This window comes from Danio rerio, chromosome 6, assembly GCF_052040795.2.
Source record: "Danio rerio strain M-AB ecotype USA chromosome 6, GRCz13ab, whole genome shotgun sequence".
NCBI lineage: Eukaryota > Metazoa > Chordata > Actinopteri > Cypriniformes > Danionidae > Danio > Danio rerio.
The window spans coordinates 3,895,977-3,912,429 of NC_141026.1; the positions used below are offsets into that span (position 1 = coordinate 3,895,977).

The following is a 16,453-nucleotide window of genomic DNA, read 5'->3' on the forward strand; positions in this document are numbered from 1 at the left end:
ACAGACACATTGATGTTGAAATTTGAAAACATTCTTGCCAAAGCAAAAGTGCAGATTTGAGTTGCTGAAAGCGCTGAGGAAGAAGCTGACAGACTGCAGTATTTGTGACGGTGGTGAGAGTTTCATGCATGAAAACCTTTCTGCACATCTGTCTTGAACATACAACATCTGTCCTGAGAGACGCTCCACAGCCTGAATGATGAGGCTCCACGTGCAGATCATTACACAAGCGCTGAGGATGGAATCAGGATGTTAAAGCTTGCTGTTTCATATGTGCAGTCGCGAGTTTTCTCTGCACAACATGAATGACTTTAATGGGCTGCTTTTCTCCCTTGATGCATCCTGGTGACACGCTGAGATTCAAAAAGATCGCATCATTTCAAGTTTGAGAACAAAGCCTCTCAAAACACTCTGACAAAAAGAAAGATATCAAATGTTGACAATGGAAAACTTCTTGAGATCAAATCTGTTTTGTGTTTTATACTGTATCGGGCCATTAATAGTTAACTTGAAGCTGGAGTTTTCATTTATTGAATTAAGCAAAAATGCTGAGTCTAATAAATAGTGCAGGTTATAATACGCCAAATATGATGTTACCACCCAAACCTGGGGCCTCATGTATCAACGCTGCGTACGCACAAAAACTTTGCGTACGCCAGGTGGATTTACTAACGATGAACTGAACGTGGGAATGTGCGCAGCTCCACGGCAGCTTTATGGCTGGCGTACGCACATTCTTTGTGCGTGTCTGTTTTATTTCCATTGGCGACTCCTAGAGGCAGTTGTGTTAAATTGCACTCTACAAAGTGTCTGAGCCTTGCAATGGCAGCTGAATGAGACGGGTTCATCTAGCAGGTATATAAGATTTCCATACCATACAGTTAACCAGCCAAACATTAAAACGCAATTTGCAGCAGTCGCCTGTTTTCCCAGTGTAATGGGAGCGATCTACGGCACGCATTGCTATAAAGGCACCACCTGAAGATGAATTTGCATGCAAGAATCAGAAACATTTCCATTCAATAAATGTGCAAATAAAATATGATGCACAAACTTATTAATGATTCCTTCCTGTCTTTCTCGTGATAAATAGTAGGCAAACTCTGATATGTAACGAGGAAAAAAAGAAGAATGAGTTCATCAGATGCTGGATTCGAACCGAGTTCATGCTCGAACGTGTCAAAACATGCACTAAAAAAAGTGTTGCATGCAGACCTGTTGCAAACAATTTTTTGTGTTGAATTTAAACAAACAAATTAAGTTTAATAATGTTTAACTTAATTTGTTTGTTTAAATTCAGCCCAAATAAATAGTTTACAACCACTTAACCATAAAAAATTTAGTAAATCCAAAGAATCATCTTTGAATAATTTTTTTCAGTGTGTTATCATGGATTTTACGAGCTGCGCCACTGAGACTGTAAAGGTATTACAACATTTTCTACCTATAAATCACACCATCTCTCTTTTAACTCCACTGTGTTAACTGTGTTAACCGCATCAGCTAAACTTTCCCTACTCTATTTTTTTCTTTTGTTGTTAATTCCGTAGGACAAACTTGCAAATAACACCGCTTTCCTCTGGTCTACCTCCGAAAGCAGCACCTTCAATTCACATTCTGTTCAGTTTCTCTTGCTTGATTTTCCATTGCTTTTTCGTTGGGTTTTGCCAAAGTAGAGTCATTAGCATATTCATACGGGGGAGGAGGCAGGGAGGGGTTTTGCGCTCATGCATGTTGCGCTCAGATTCACGTTCATTCGGATGTACAAAAGAATATGCGTGGGATTCGGCGTACGCAGTGTTTCATACATCTGAATTTTTTTCTGCGTACGCACATTTACAGCTTTGTGCGTACGCAATGTTTTAGGATGATTTCCACGCAAGTCTTCGTACATGAGGCCCCTGGTGTTTAAAAATGAATATCCACGCTCACTGTTTTTCACTTAATATACCGTTTCTCTTGAAACTGCTTGGTCGCAGCTTCCGGTTCAGGTGGACTTTAATGAGTTGTTTGTTGTCTCTCTACAGAAACTGGCCAACTCTAAAGCACACACCTCCAGATTCATCAGCGCTAGTCTGCCCTGCAACAAATTCAAGAACCGGCTGGTGAACATCATGCCTTTCGAGTCCAGCCGTGTTTGTCTGCAGCCAATCAGAGGCGTGGAGGGCTCCGACTACATCAACGCCAGCTTCATCGACGGATACAGGTGTGTGTGCTGTCCTTGCGTGCTTGTGTGTATGCAGGAATCTGAACAGCTTTTCAGCACATTCAGTACAGTACATTCTGCCATTTCAACTTAACATTCCTTAGTGCAGCAAACGTAAACTCACACTCATGAACTTTCCCCCAAAAAAGCTTTTAAAGGAAGCCTATTTTCAAATACTGTAGACAAAAATACTGTAAAAGTTGTGAATTATTATTACAATTTAATGAAATGTTTTCTTAGTCTAAAATTGTATTTATTCCTGTCATTTAAAACTGAAATTCAGTCTGTGGTGTCATGTGGTGTCCAAAAAAATCATCATATGATGATCAGCTGTTCCAAACACCTTTATTATAATAATAATAATAATAATAATAATAATATTAATAATAATAATAATAATAATAATAATAATAATAATAATAATAATAATTATTATTATTATTATTATTATTATTATTATTATTATTATTAATATTATTGGCAACGCAGTGGCGCAGTGAGTAGCACATTTGCCTCACAGCAAGAAGGTTGCTGGGTCGCTGGTTCGATCCTCGGCTCAGTTGGCGTTTCTGTGTAGAGTTTGCATGTTCTCCCTGCGTTCGCGTGGGTTTCCTCCAGGTGCTCCGGTTTCCCCCACAGTCTAAAGACATGCGGTACAGGTGAATTGGGTTGGCTAAATTGTCCGTAGTGTATTAGTGTGTGTGTGGATGTTTTCCAGAGATGGGTTGCGGCTGGAAGGGCATTCGCTGCGTAAAAACTTGCTGGATAAGTTGGCGGTTCATTCTGCTGTGGCGACCCCGGATTAATAAAGAGACTAAGCCGACAAGAAAATGAATGAATGATTATTATTATTATTATTATTATTATTATTATTATTATTATTAAAAACGGTTGGGTTGATATATATATATATATACATATATATATATATATATATATATATATATATATATATATATATATATTATATTTTATTTACTATACAAAATTATTACTGCATTGTTTCTATTAATGAATGTAATATTTATCGGCTTAATTAACTAATTTTATTATATTATATAAAGGCATTACACTCACTGGACAATTTATTAGGTACACCTGTCCAACTGCTCGTTTAGACAAATCAGCCAATCACATGGCAGCAACTCGATGCATTTAGGAATGTAGACATGGTCAAGACGATCTGCTGCAGTTCAAACCAAGCATCAGAATGGGGAAGAAAGGTGATTTAAGTGACTTTGCCAGGATCCATCCTGTCTTGTATCAATAGGCCGGTGGTTGTGGTGTAATGGTGTGGGAGATATTTCCAATTGAGCATCGTGTCAACACCACAGCCTACCTGAGTATTGTTCCTGACCATGTCCATCCCTTTATGACCACAATGTCTGCATCTTCTGATGGCTACTTCCAGCAGGATAACACACCATGTCACCATAAAGCGTGAATCATCTCAGACTGGTTTCTTGAACATGACAATGAGTTCACTGAACTCAAATGGCCTCCACAGTCACCAGATCTCAATCCAATGGAGTAAAATTGCTAAGGAATATTCCCAGTACCTTGTTGAATCTCGGCCACGAGGGATTAAGGCAGTTCTGAAGGCAAAAGGGGGACAGGTACTAGTAAGGTGTACCTAATAAAGTGGCCAATGAGTGTATATTTACAATGCAAACTATTGTTGCCACTATGCAAATACAGATGTGACTAACCAATCAGAATTATGCATGGCAAAGCATGTATTATTATCATATAACAATTTATAAATTTAAAATACTTAAAAGAAGCACTTCCTTTACATTAATAACTGCGGAAAATTAATATTACAATCTTAAAATAACCTTAAGTTGATACAATATCATATTAAGCCCAGACTTTTGACCAGATCTTAAAGACAGAACTTTGCCCAGGCGTCTGCAAGTAACAGTGAATCCTGCTGTGGAGTAAAGAGATAAAGGTTGTGTGTGTGTGTGTGTGTGTGTGTGTTGCGTGGGTCTCTCCGTCACTGTCCCGCGCTGCTGGATGTGACAGCTCAGAGTCATGAGCATCTGGGAAGTCTGCGTCTGCATGTCTGCTGCTTTTGTGCCGCTGCTTGTCAGGACAAATTGTTCTTATTGGCAGGACTGTCCATAAGCGGAGCTCTATCAGCACTGGGGAATCAGTGCGGTCCTGCGGCCACGAGCTGACAGCTTATGAACACACTTCAGCGGACAAATAAAAGGATTAGCCGTCATGAGGAGTCCGGTCTCCATGAAGCGCTCAATCTATCACACACACAGACGCACATACTGATAAACGCTCAGCCTGCACAGGGTTGCAGTCAAGCTCTTTACTGAGACCTGAAGGGATCATTCACAGGAGGATGATTGTTGTTGTTTTTGTTTGTTTTTGTTTCCAGATTGTCTGACCTGAATTACTGTATGACCCACATGTAAGACAGAGGCATTGATATATAGTGTAATATGTTGTGTTTCAGAGTAAAGCACAGTGATGCTTTTATTCACTTACACATAAAAATAACATTAATAACAAGATGATAATAATAAAAATAATAACAATAACATAACAGTAGTATAATACTAATTTTTTTTAATTATTATCATTAGCAGTTGTATATTAATATTTAAATGTATTAATTTAATTATGATAATTATACTAATTTATTTATATGTAAAACTATTAATAAATAAATATTTATAGAACTAATTAATTTAGGGGCGACGCGGTGGCGCAGTAGGTAGTGCTGTCGCCTCACAGTAAGAAGGTTGCTGGTTCTTGCCTCGGCTGGGTCAGTTGGCATTTCTGTGTAGAGTTTGCATGTTCTCTGTGCGTTCGCGTGGTTTTCCTCCGGTTTCCCCCACAGTCCAAAAACACATGGTACAGGTTGTCCATAGTGTACGAGTGTGAATGAGTGTGTCATGTTTTCCAAAGATGGGTTGCAGCTGCAAGGGCATCCGATGTGTAAAAACATATGCTGGATAAGTTGGCGGTTCATTCCGCTGTGACGACCCCAGATTAATAAAGGGACTAAGCCTAAAAGAAAATGAATGAATGAATTAATTAATTAATTAATTTGTATTGATAAAATAACAATATTAATACTAACAACAATTATTCTTATTATTACATTTTATTTACAATGCAATACTATTACTGCAAAGTTTATATCAATGAATATCATTAAAAATTTGAATTAATGTATATTGATAAAATAATATTAATACATATTAGTAGTAGTAGTAGTAGTATTAAAAGTAGTCGTATATTAATACAATTTATTTACATACTAAACTATTAATTACTAAATATTTATAGATTTAATTCAATTGTATTAATAAAATAATAATAATAAATTAATAACCATTTATTATTATTATTATTATTATTACATTTTATTTACTATGCAAAACTAATACTCCAATGTTAATATTAATAAATTTAATATTTAGTGAATTTAAATTCATTTGTAATGATAAAATAATAATACATATTATTATTATTTTTATTATTATTAATGTTACTAGAAGATATAATTTGTATTAACAAAATAATAGTAATAACCATGATAATAATCATAATAATTATTATTATTATTATTAATAAAAATAATAATAATACATTTTATGTACTATGCAAATCTTTTACTGCAATGTTTATATTAATAATAAATGTGATATTTATTGAATTTTAATTAATTTGTAATTATAAAATAATAATACATATTATTCTTATTATTATAATTATTAATATATTTTACTGTGCAAAACTTGTATTGCAATATTTATATTAATAAATGTAATATTTATTAATTTAATCAATTTGTATTAATTGAAAAATTATTATTATTATGCTTTTATTGTTACAATGTTATTCAATCAATAAATATCATATTAAGGCATTATATTCACAATACAAACCATTACCAATATCCCATTTACTGCGGCTGTAATCTTTGAGTTGCTTTAATTCTTTGCAACTTTTAAGCACTTGCTGCAAAAACAAATGACCGGTCCTTTACTAACATCCAGAATCAAATGTGAATTGCTTCCACTGCTACTGAGGGTCATGTGAGGTGGAGCCATGGAGGTGTGTCAAGAATCTAGGCTCATTATTGGCCCTTAATCAAATTAACGGCCAATCAAAGAGCTCCCACTGCATCTGCCGCCGTACTGAAGTGTAAACAGCGTAATTGGCAGTAATCGCGTTTGTAATGAAGGACAGAGGGAGAAGGGCTTTCACATGCTTTTAGCTTGATGAGCTTTCAGTGTGTGTGTGTATGTACAGCATGTGTGTGCGTGTGTGCGATGTGCAGAGGGGCAGCAATTTTGTTTCTTGTCATTTAATGAGCAAATGAGGCTCTATCACACCTGTGTGTGTCTGTGTGTGTGTGTGTGTGACAGTTTTAAGTACACCACTTGTTACTTTAATTTCCTAAACAGTCATTTTTGGGCAGTATTGGATCGGTATCGCTGATACTCGCTTTCATTTTACTTGGTATCAGATCTGATAGGAAATCAGTGGTATCGCACCAGGGGCGGACTGGCCATCTGGCAATTCTGGCAAATGCCAGAAGGGCCGGACCATTTTTTAAATGTGGGCCGGTCACCTATTTTATTTTATTTTTTTCATATGTATTGTTTTTTAAATGTAGGCAGCTTTTATCTTGTGCGAGATGTGAATATTATGATGATGATGATGGTGGTAATAGTAAGAATAATAGTAAATGTTAAGCATTGGCACAGTTGGCAACGACCGGCTAGTTTCGAGATGGGCCGACCCAATCTGAGGCTACTCGGATGTAATCAAAATCTGGAAAGAATGTCAAACAAACAGTGTGCAAAAAAAAAAAAGAAAAGGGAAAGGCAGTCAAGTCAGACATTGCCAAATACATAAAATTTACTGAACTAGTCTCGAAAGGGGGCAGTGTGATGGCGCAGTAGGTAGTGCTGTCGCCTCAGAGCAAGAAAGTCGCTGGTTTGAGCCTCATCTGGGTCAGTTGGTGTTTCTGTGTGGAGTTTGCATGTTCGCGTTGATTTCCTTCTGGTTTCCTTCACAAGTCCAAACACATGCTATAGGTGAATTGGGTAGGCCAATTGTGAATTGGTTAACCCAGTATAATGGGTTGCAGCTTTGAGGGCATCCGCTGTGTAAAACATATGCTGGATAAGTTGCTGATTCCCAGATTAATAAAGGGACTAAGCCGAAAAGAAAATGAATGACATGATTGCATATATAAATGGGTTGCTTTTGTTCCAGTCACATACATTAAATGTTTAAATATCTCTTAAATAATGTACTGCTTATATAATTTTACCATCTGTACACCAATATAAGTTGTGAATGTGCGTGTCCTTGGGTGGGGCTGTGTCGGTGTGGTAATGTGGGCTGGTGTGGCTACAGTGCCAGGGCTGGTTTTTAGTCCCAGTCCGTCCCTGTATCGCACATCACTAAGAGAAACCCAGTAATGTGAAAAGGGTCCATCAAAGCTATTCTGGGGTGTTTCTATGATGTTCAGAATGAGGATGTATGATCTGGGTGGCTGTGCAGAGGTTGCCATGGTGTTCTGGACGATTGCCAGAATGTGGTGATTTCTCAAGCCAAGATGATTACATATGGAAAGCATGTCAGTATTCTGTGTGAGTTTGACTCACTGTGATCATCTAGTTGACGATGTGACGCATTATGCATTGCTGGAACGTACACGAAACACCTTCCTCTCTAGAAAAACCAGATTTTATCACCAATATGTCCAGTTAGAGCCCACCAATAATGTTAGTAATCCGGCTGTGGCATTTAGAGACCCGTGGTGATAAAATCACTGCGATCGAATAATGAGGCTTGCACAAGGTGGATTAGACATTTTCTCCACTCGTTCACCCTCCTCGGAGACACATTTGCTCATTTTTTTCTGAGTAAAATCTTCAGCGGAGACCTGGGGATCTCAGCAGGACATCAGCATGAGTGCTGGAAGCTTCTCACATCCTCACGCTGCTAAACGTCAGTGTTTGAGGGATCTGAAGCTCTGCTGTCTTCACAGCACTATCATATCTGTCTGTCTCTCTCCTACACATCCAGCATCTCTCTCGGCTGTCTTTCTCTCTTTCATGGCATCTTCAGCATTTATGATCACAGTCATGCAGCTGCAGCGCCTCCTGCTGTTAGATGAGAGGAATCACTACTTTAATCTACACACACACTTCATATCAGGGGCATTTTTGGGTGAACTTATACTTTAAAAGTCAATTTAAGAGTTAATGTTTGCCTCCTGGATTTATTTTTGGAAGGAAATATTTAGGAAGATATTTTGAAGAATGTTAGACACTTTGACATTCATATTAAAAACCGAATAAAGAAGGGGCTGTATGTTGCTGAGTGTGACACGGATAGGATGAGAAACAGCACCTTCAAGCCTGAGGTCACGGTGCTCCACTGGAAAAGGGTGGTTTGTCATCTCCAGGTTGGAGGAAAGTCCTTACTCCAGGTGGAGGAGTTCAAGTATCTTGGGGTTTTGATCATGAGTGAGGGAAGGATGGATCGTGAGATCGACAGGAGGATTGGTGCAGCGGCAGCAGTAATGTGGTCGATGTATTGGTCCATTGTGGTAAAGGAGCTGAGCCGAAACTCGGCTGAGGTGGTTTGAGCATCTATTTTGGATGCCTCAAGGACGCCTACCTAGGGAGGTGTTCCAGGCATGTCCCACCCGGAGGAGGCCTCGGGGAAGACCCAGGACACACTGGAGGGAATATGTCTCTCAGCTGGCCTGGGAACACCTCGGGATACCCCCGGGAGGAGCTGGAGGAAGTGTCTGGGGACAGGGAAGTCTGAGGTTCTCTCCTGAGACTACTGCCCCTGCGACCCGTCCCCGAAAAAGCGGATGAAAATAAAGTAATAAATGAATAAATGGATAAATGAATGAATGGATGGATGGATGGATGGATGGATGGATATATGGATGGATGGATGGATGAATAAACTGAATGAAAAAGTTCCCTTTCTGTTCAACAGGAGAGAGAACCTCAAACATGTTTAGAAAAAGTGAATGTTAAGTAAATGAATTTGTATTTTTGGGTGAACTATCCCTTTAATTCAGTCTAAAATACTTTAAACTGCAACTAAATACAACAACAAATAGCTAAAATTGTATATAAATTGTGCATTTTTTAAGTAACAACTAACTATAAGGTAGGGTTAGTCAAATTTTTTATTAAATACATAAATATCATTATTATTGGTTGGACAAAGGGCATGTCATAATTTGTCTATGCATAAAAACATAATATGTCAGTTCGTGATGTTTTGCAAAAACCCTTATCCTAATCACTGAAGCAGCAGAATGAATCTCTGAGCATTTCAGCAGTGTGTTGTGCAAGCGGAGAGGTGTGCAGATTCAGTCATTGAGTATATGTGCATTCAAAACAACTCATTTTTCACTGTGAAAAATTAAGTTTACTGCATTGTAAGAAGATCTGATGCAACATCTGCAGATATCTTCATTCATCTTTAATTGCAACGTCCTTAATAGTTTAGCTTTTTTGCGCAGTGACATTTTTACCACTTTATATTGAGCTAATTCATGCATTTTGGTGACGTTTTTGCCACAATTCCTTGTTTATTTGAGTGAGTGCTTGAAGCTGTAATGCTTGTTTATTGTCATAGTGTTTCATCGTTGTGTTATAAACTGTGTCTACAGGCAGCAGAAGGCATATATCGCCACTCAAGGCCCGCTGTCTGAAACCACAGAGGACTTCTGGAGGATGCTTTGGGAGCACAACTCCACCATCGTGGTGATGCTGACGAAGCTTAGAGAGATGGGACGGGTGAGTTCTGACACTCACATTCCCGCGCACATAACGGTCAACACATTCAAAGCCGATGAGTCAAACAAAAAATGAACTCAAAGTCAAAGTCGATTCAGAGTAAAACATGAAACAATGCAACATGTCGGGCTAAAGTGTTCACATAACTATTTTAATATAGTGTAAAAAAGAGAAAAATAAGCTTAATAAAACATGAATGCTGTGCAGGTAAACCTCTCTCCTCTGACCTCTAAAGGTGCTCTAGCGACAGATGCTAGAGGCCATAGTCTTTAGCCTCCTTGTTAGAGCAACCGACTCCCATGCGGAAGTCCGCCGGTTCGATACCAGCTCGGAGCGGGTTGGGTGGTGTAGGACCGGCTGGGTTACATTGGTGCCGTGACCCGGAAGGGAGTGAGGTTTGGGGGGGGGGTGTAACGGAGGACAGCTAGTAAGTGCTGTGCAGGTAAACCTCACTCCTCTGACCTGTAAAGGTGCTCTAGCAACAGACGCTACGAGCCATGCTCTTTAGTCTCCTTTTTAGAGCAACCGAATCCCATGCGGAAGGTCGCCGGTTCATACCAGCTCAGAGCGGGTTGAGTGGCGTAGGACTGGCAGGGTTACATAAGGAACAAATAATATTTACAGCAACTTTCATATGTTATTCATGCCTCATTCACATTAGCAGTGACTGTTTAGCTGCCTGTTGCTCTGGGTGGCGATCTGCTGCAATCGCAGGACTGTGTAGGTCTACAGCACGGAGAATACAACCAGCCTCTGAGTGAGAGAGGATCACGTGAGCTCTACTGGTGCTCCTATTGGCCGTCGCTCAAGCAAGTCGCTCTTCGTTTGTATAAAGTTGAAAGATTCTCAATCTGTCGCTTGCATAGACAGAGGTTGCTTGAAGTTTCTCACTCTCTGTTAAAATGAACGGTCCCTTGTCGCTTTGCCACTGCAAGTTGCTCGTAGTGTGAATGAGACTTCAAACAACAGAGCTTTAAGTGCAAGTGCAACAATTGAGTCTAATTTAGGAGCGTTGTGCTCTTTTAAATCTGTATTTTAACAAAATATGAAAATTTTAATGAAATTAAAAAAACAAAACAAAGGGCGAAGCAGTGGCGCAGAAGGTAGTGCTGTCGCCTCACAGCAAGAAGGTCGCTGGTTCGAGCTTCAGCTCAGTTGCCGTTTCTGTGTGGAGTTTGCATGTTCTCTGGGTTGCGGTACAGGTGAATTGGATTACGTAGTGTATGAGTGTGTATGTGAATGTGTGTGTGGATGTTTCCCAGAGATGGGTTGCGGCTGGAAGGACATATGCTGCGTAAAAACTTGCTGGATAAGTTGGCGGTTCATTCCGCTGTGGCGACCCCGGAGTAAAAAAGGGACTAAGCCGACAAGAAAATGAATCAATGTAACAAAACAAAGAAACTGCTTTTATAACCGTGTGTATTGCTCTCCACAGGAGAAATGTCATCAGTACTGGCCTGCAGAGAGATCTGCGCGCTACCAGTATTTCGTTGTGGATCCTATGGCTGAATATAACATGCCACAGTACATCTTACGGGAGTTTAAAGTCACAGACGCCAGAGTAAGTTGATTATGCTTTTAACTGTGCTTTGAGTTAAATTGTGCTTTGAATTAAATCTCTCTCTCTTTCTTTTAGGATGGCCAGTCTCGGACTATCCGACAGTTTCAGTTCACAGATTGGCCGGAACAAGGTGTGCCAAAGACAGGAGAGGGCTTTATTGATTTTATTGGTCAAGTCCACAAAACCAAGGAGCAGTTTGGACAGGACGGACCAATTACTGTTCACTGCAGGTGAGAAGAAGAATAAGGGAGCACATTATAACATGCAGCACTGGTGGATTAAATATTCAGATTCAGATATTTATTAAATAAATACCCTTAAATCCAAGAGCTCACTTTATATCTGTTCAGATGTCGACATTACCTTGATGATTAAGTAAATATGATTATTTAAAATAAATTAATATGTTTCTTTTTAATCAAGGTTGCATTAAATTGCCACAGTAAACGTGTTTAAAATGTTGCAGAAGGTTTGTTTCATATAAATCCTGTACTTTTGAACTTTCTGTTCATCAAAGAATCCTGAAAAATAGCTGCATCACAGTTTTCACTGAAATATGAAGCACTTTTTTGTTGTGTTAAATGTTTACAGAGCATCAAATCAGCATATACGAACAATTTCTGATTAATGATGCTAGAAATTCACAGAAATAAAATAGATTTGCATAGAAAACAGCCATTCAAAATCTTTCATACCATATTTCTGACCACATAAATGCTGTTGCTGATTGTAAGAGGCTGCAAAAATCCAACTGCAAATGTTGATGTCGTGAATATGTGCTGAACTGCTCTTTCTTCTCTCTGTCTCAGTGCCGGTGTGGGCAGAACAGGCGTCTTCATCACTTTAAGTATTGTTCTGGAGCGGATGAGGTATGAAGGAGTGGTGGACATGTTCCAGACCATAAAAACACTCCGCACGCAGAGACCTGCCATGGTACAGACCGAGGTAAACCTGATACTCTCACAACCTGAAATGTGCAGCTCTGCCATTATTTACTCATGTTGCTGAGAATCAGTGAATAATGAGAGCGACAAAGCTTTTTTTCCCCATCTTTACTAAGATGTGATGTGAAATGTTTTTACGAGCAAAACGGCACTTCATACAACAGATTGATTAAATCCAAGCAGTGGTGAGAGAGCGTCAAATAATGTTAAAACTAGCCTAGAGTGCTATCTACTGTTAAAAACTTGCCTAGAGCGCCATCTGCTGTTAAGAACTAGCCCAGAGTGCCAACTACTGTTAAAAACTAGATCGTCATATGCTACAAAAAACTAGCCTAAAGAAATATTGTTTAAAACTAGCCTATCACTATCTACTGTTAAAAACTAGCCTAAAGCGCAATCTGTTGTTAAAACTATACAGTTAGAAACTAGCCTAGAGCGCCACCTGCTGTTAAAAACTATCCTAGATTGCCATCCGCTACTAAAAACTTGCCTAGAGCTCCATCTACTGTTATAAACTAACCTAGAGTGCTATCTACTGTTAAAAACTAGCCTAGATCGTCACATGCTTCAAAAAACTAGCCTAAAGTGGCAATTATTGTTTAGAACTAGCCTAGATCACTATCTACTTTAGAAAACTAGCCTAGAGCACCATCTACTGTTAAAAACTAGTCTAGAGCGCCATCTACTGTTAAAAACTAGCCTAGAGTGCCATCTACTGTTAAAAACTAGCCTATGAGCGCCATCTACTGTTAAAAACTAGCCTAAGAGAGCCATCAGCTGTTAAAAACTAGCCTAGAGCACCATCTGTTGTTAAGAACTAGCCTAGAGTGCCATCTACTGTTAAAAACTAGCCTAAGAGCGCCATCTGTTGTTAAAAACTAACCTAGAGCACCATCTGTTGTTAAGAACTAGCCTAGAGTGTCATCTAATTTTAAAAACTAGCCTATGAGCGCCATCTACTGTTAAAAACTAGCTTAAGAGCGCCATCTGTTGTTAAGAACTAACCTAGAGCACCATCTGTTGGTAAGAACTAGCCTAGAGTGTCATCTAATGTTAAAAACTAGCCTATGAGCGCCATCTACTGTTAAAAACTAGCTTAAGAGCGCCATCTGTTGTTAAGAACTAACCTAGAGCACCATCTGTTGTTAAGAACTAGCCTAGAGTGTCATCTAATGTTAAAAACTAGCCTATGAGTGCCATCTACTGTTAAAAACTAGCCTAAGAGCGCCATCTGTTGTTAAAAACTAACCTAGAGCACCATCTGTTGTTAAGAACTAGCCTAGAGTGTCATCTAATTTTAAAAACTAGCCTATGAGCGCCATCTACTGTTAAAAACTAGCTTAAGAGCGCCATCTGTTGTTAAGAACTAACCTAGAGCACCATCTGTTGGTAAGAACTAGCCTAGAGTGTCATCTAATGTTAAAAACTAGCCTATGAGCGCCATCTACTGTTAAAAACTAGCTTAAGAGCGCCATCTGTTGTTAAGAACTAACCTAGAGCACCATCTGTTGTTAAGAACTAGCCTAGAGTGTCATCTAATGTTAAAAACTAGCCTATGAGCGCCATCTACTGTTAAAAACTAACCTAGAGCACCATCTGTTGTTAAGAACTAGCCTAGAGTGTCATCTAATGTTAAAAACTAGCCTATGAGCGCCATCTACTGTTAAAAACTAGCCTATGAGCGCCATCTACTGTTAAAAACTAGCTTAAGAGCGCCATCTGTTGTTAAAAACTAACCTAGAGCACCATCTGTTGTTAAGAATTAGCCTACAGTGTCATCTAATGTTAAAAACTAGCCTATGAGCGCCATCTACTGTTAAAAACTAGCTTAAGAGCGCCATCTGTTGTTAAGAACTAACCTAGAGCACCATCTGTTGTTAAGAATTAGCCTACAGTGTCATCTAATGTTAAAAACTAGCCTATGAGCGCCATCTACTGTTAAAAACTAGCCTATGAGCGCCATCTACTGTTAAAAACTAGCCTAAGAGCGCCATCTGTTGTTAAAAACTAACCTAGAGCACCATCTGTTGTTAAGAACTAGCCTAGAGTGTCATCTAATGTTAAAAACTAGCCTATGAGCGCCATCTACTGTTAAAAACTAGCTTAAGAGCGCCATCTGTTGTTAAGAACTAGCCTAGAGTGCCATCCCAGCAGTTTGTTCCTCAATAATTCACAAAGTATTTCAGGGCCTTTAGTTCAAAGCTGTCGGTTGTGTTTTATATCTGAGCGTTGTGTGTCTCGTGTGTACAGGACCAGTACCAGCTGTGCTACAGAGCAGCTCTGGAGTACCTGGGCAGCTTCGATCACTATGCAACGTAACCACTCCCAGAATGCCTCAGCACGTCACTTCCGGAGGGCCGCCGCTTATTTCTGAGCCATAGTCATTCTACCTGTTCGATCACACTGCTAGAGAGAGAAAGAGAGAGAGAGACAGACAGAATGAGAATATATCAGAGGAGAGAAGACATCACAGGACATCTTCACTGGAACTTCTCTGCAATCCTGTTTGGTCCTCTCTCTGGAAACATACAACCACAAAAGCAGCTTCATTCTGCTCTCTGATGCACAGCTCTCTATTACTGCTTCATCATCATGATCTTTTCTTCCATATCGATGCTTGTTTTTATCATTATTATTATCATCATTATTTTTATTGTATCATCATTATGATTGGTATATTTGTCAGAAAATACAATATTTGTATCATTTATGCTGATCGTTGCATATCTATGGGGGTCTTATTTTTCTTATATTATCATTTTTGGTATTTTATTTTTAGCACATACATGTGGACATGTATTTTCACATGACCCAGGTTACTAATACTGTATTAAGGGTGTATTAAGAGCTGCTGATGATTTCTTACTTTGTATCATTGTTATATTTTAATGATCTACTTTTATTTAGTGGGAAAGGGGAACTTTTATAGATAAATAACACACACAAAAAAACAACCTTTTCACCTCCTGGTACTTTATAAAACAGTATAATCGTGATTAAAAAGAGGAGGTGAAAAGCTTACCTGAGTTAGTGACCTTAATGAACCTGCTGTCTTTAAGGACACTGAATAAACCAATGAAACGAGAGAGCGCAGAGCCGTTCTGCTCTGAATAGCAGCGGTTTTCTGGAAACTCTCCATTCTGGAGGGAAATAAAGACTAGAGAAATGCATTCCTGCTGCCGCAGCAGAGTCTTTATTCCATGCAGGTTCAGCAGAGGTGAAAGGTCAGCTCAGGCCTCGACCTGCACTCACATGTACAGCCGTCCGGTACCTCCAGCAGACCCTTGCCATCCGTCAAATGGGAAATGGAAATAAAAAAAATAACAGACAACTCACTTCACCGGCAGAGGATCCAACAAAAAAAAAATCTCTCCCATGTGGTGTCAACAGCCATCCAATCATTTCTCACTGTGGCTCGTGAAGACAAATCTCCCAAAACTGCATCTCTGGACTGAAAATATGTGCGTACTCAAGTGTTTCTCTCCTCCTATGGCACAAAGCAAGATGAGAAATGCGGACATGGGAAGAATTCATTTCACTTTGTGTTCACAAAAATATCCAATCTGTTGTACAGGCAGTCTGTTTTCTATTTGTTAATAAAAACAGGAGAGGAATATGTGTTAATAAAATGCTTAATTGAGTTTTGTACATGTTTACTGTGGGACTTTTGCTGCCGTTTCTTCAGCGCATTTCCAGGGAGCAGATGGCTGGTTTCTTTCCAGTGTTTCTTTGCCAGAAGGTTAGCCAGAGCTCTGTGGCCAAAGCTAGTCAGACCAGCAGCCATTGCAGATTCATGCGAAGGCATGTGGACTGGATTCTACATGATTCATTAGTTCTCCAACACCTGGAGACATTAGGCATCCTCCCAAAATCCCAACCACCCCACAGGAAAGTTTACTAATTGTATTGAAAGCTAATTATCTCAGTA

General features: G+C 39.2%; 1 protein-coding gene across 26 annotated transcripts in view; it reads left to right on the forward strand.

Annotated features, from left to right (window-relative positions):
• The window catches only part of ptprfa (protein tyrosine phosphatase receptor type Fa), a 566,130-nt gene extending 549,960 nt beyond the window's left edge, over positions 1-16,170 (forward strand). For 25 of the 26 annotated variants that reach the window (XM_087254905.1, XM_087254894.1, XM_087254901.1 and 22 more), the window contains 6 exons: positions 2,028-2,206; positions 9,894-10,020; positions 11,456-11,581; positions 11,657-11,811; positions 12,391-12,526; positions 14,776-16,166. In XM_087254905.1, the coding sequence (XP_087111031.1) occupies positions 2,028-2,206; positions 9,894-10,020; positions 11,456-11,581; positions 11,657-11,811; positions 12,391-12,526; positions 14,776-14,844 (792 nt within the window). In that variant the 3' untranslated portion in view covers positions 14,845-16,166. Of the gene's footprint in view, positions 1-2,027; positions 2,207-9,893; positions 10,021-11,455; positions 11,582-11,656; positions 11,812-12,390; positions 12,527-14,775 lie in introns of all 26 variants that reach the window. The other variant, NM_001311348.2, reaches the window with a different exon arrangement.
• Positions 16,171-16,453: the final 283 nt, after the last annotated feature.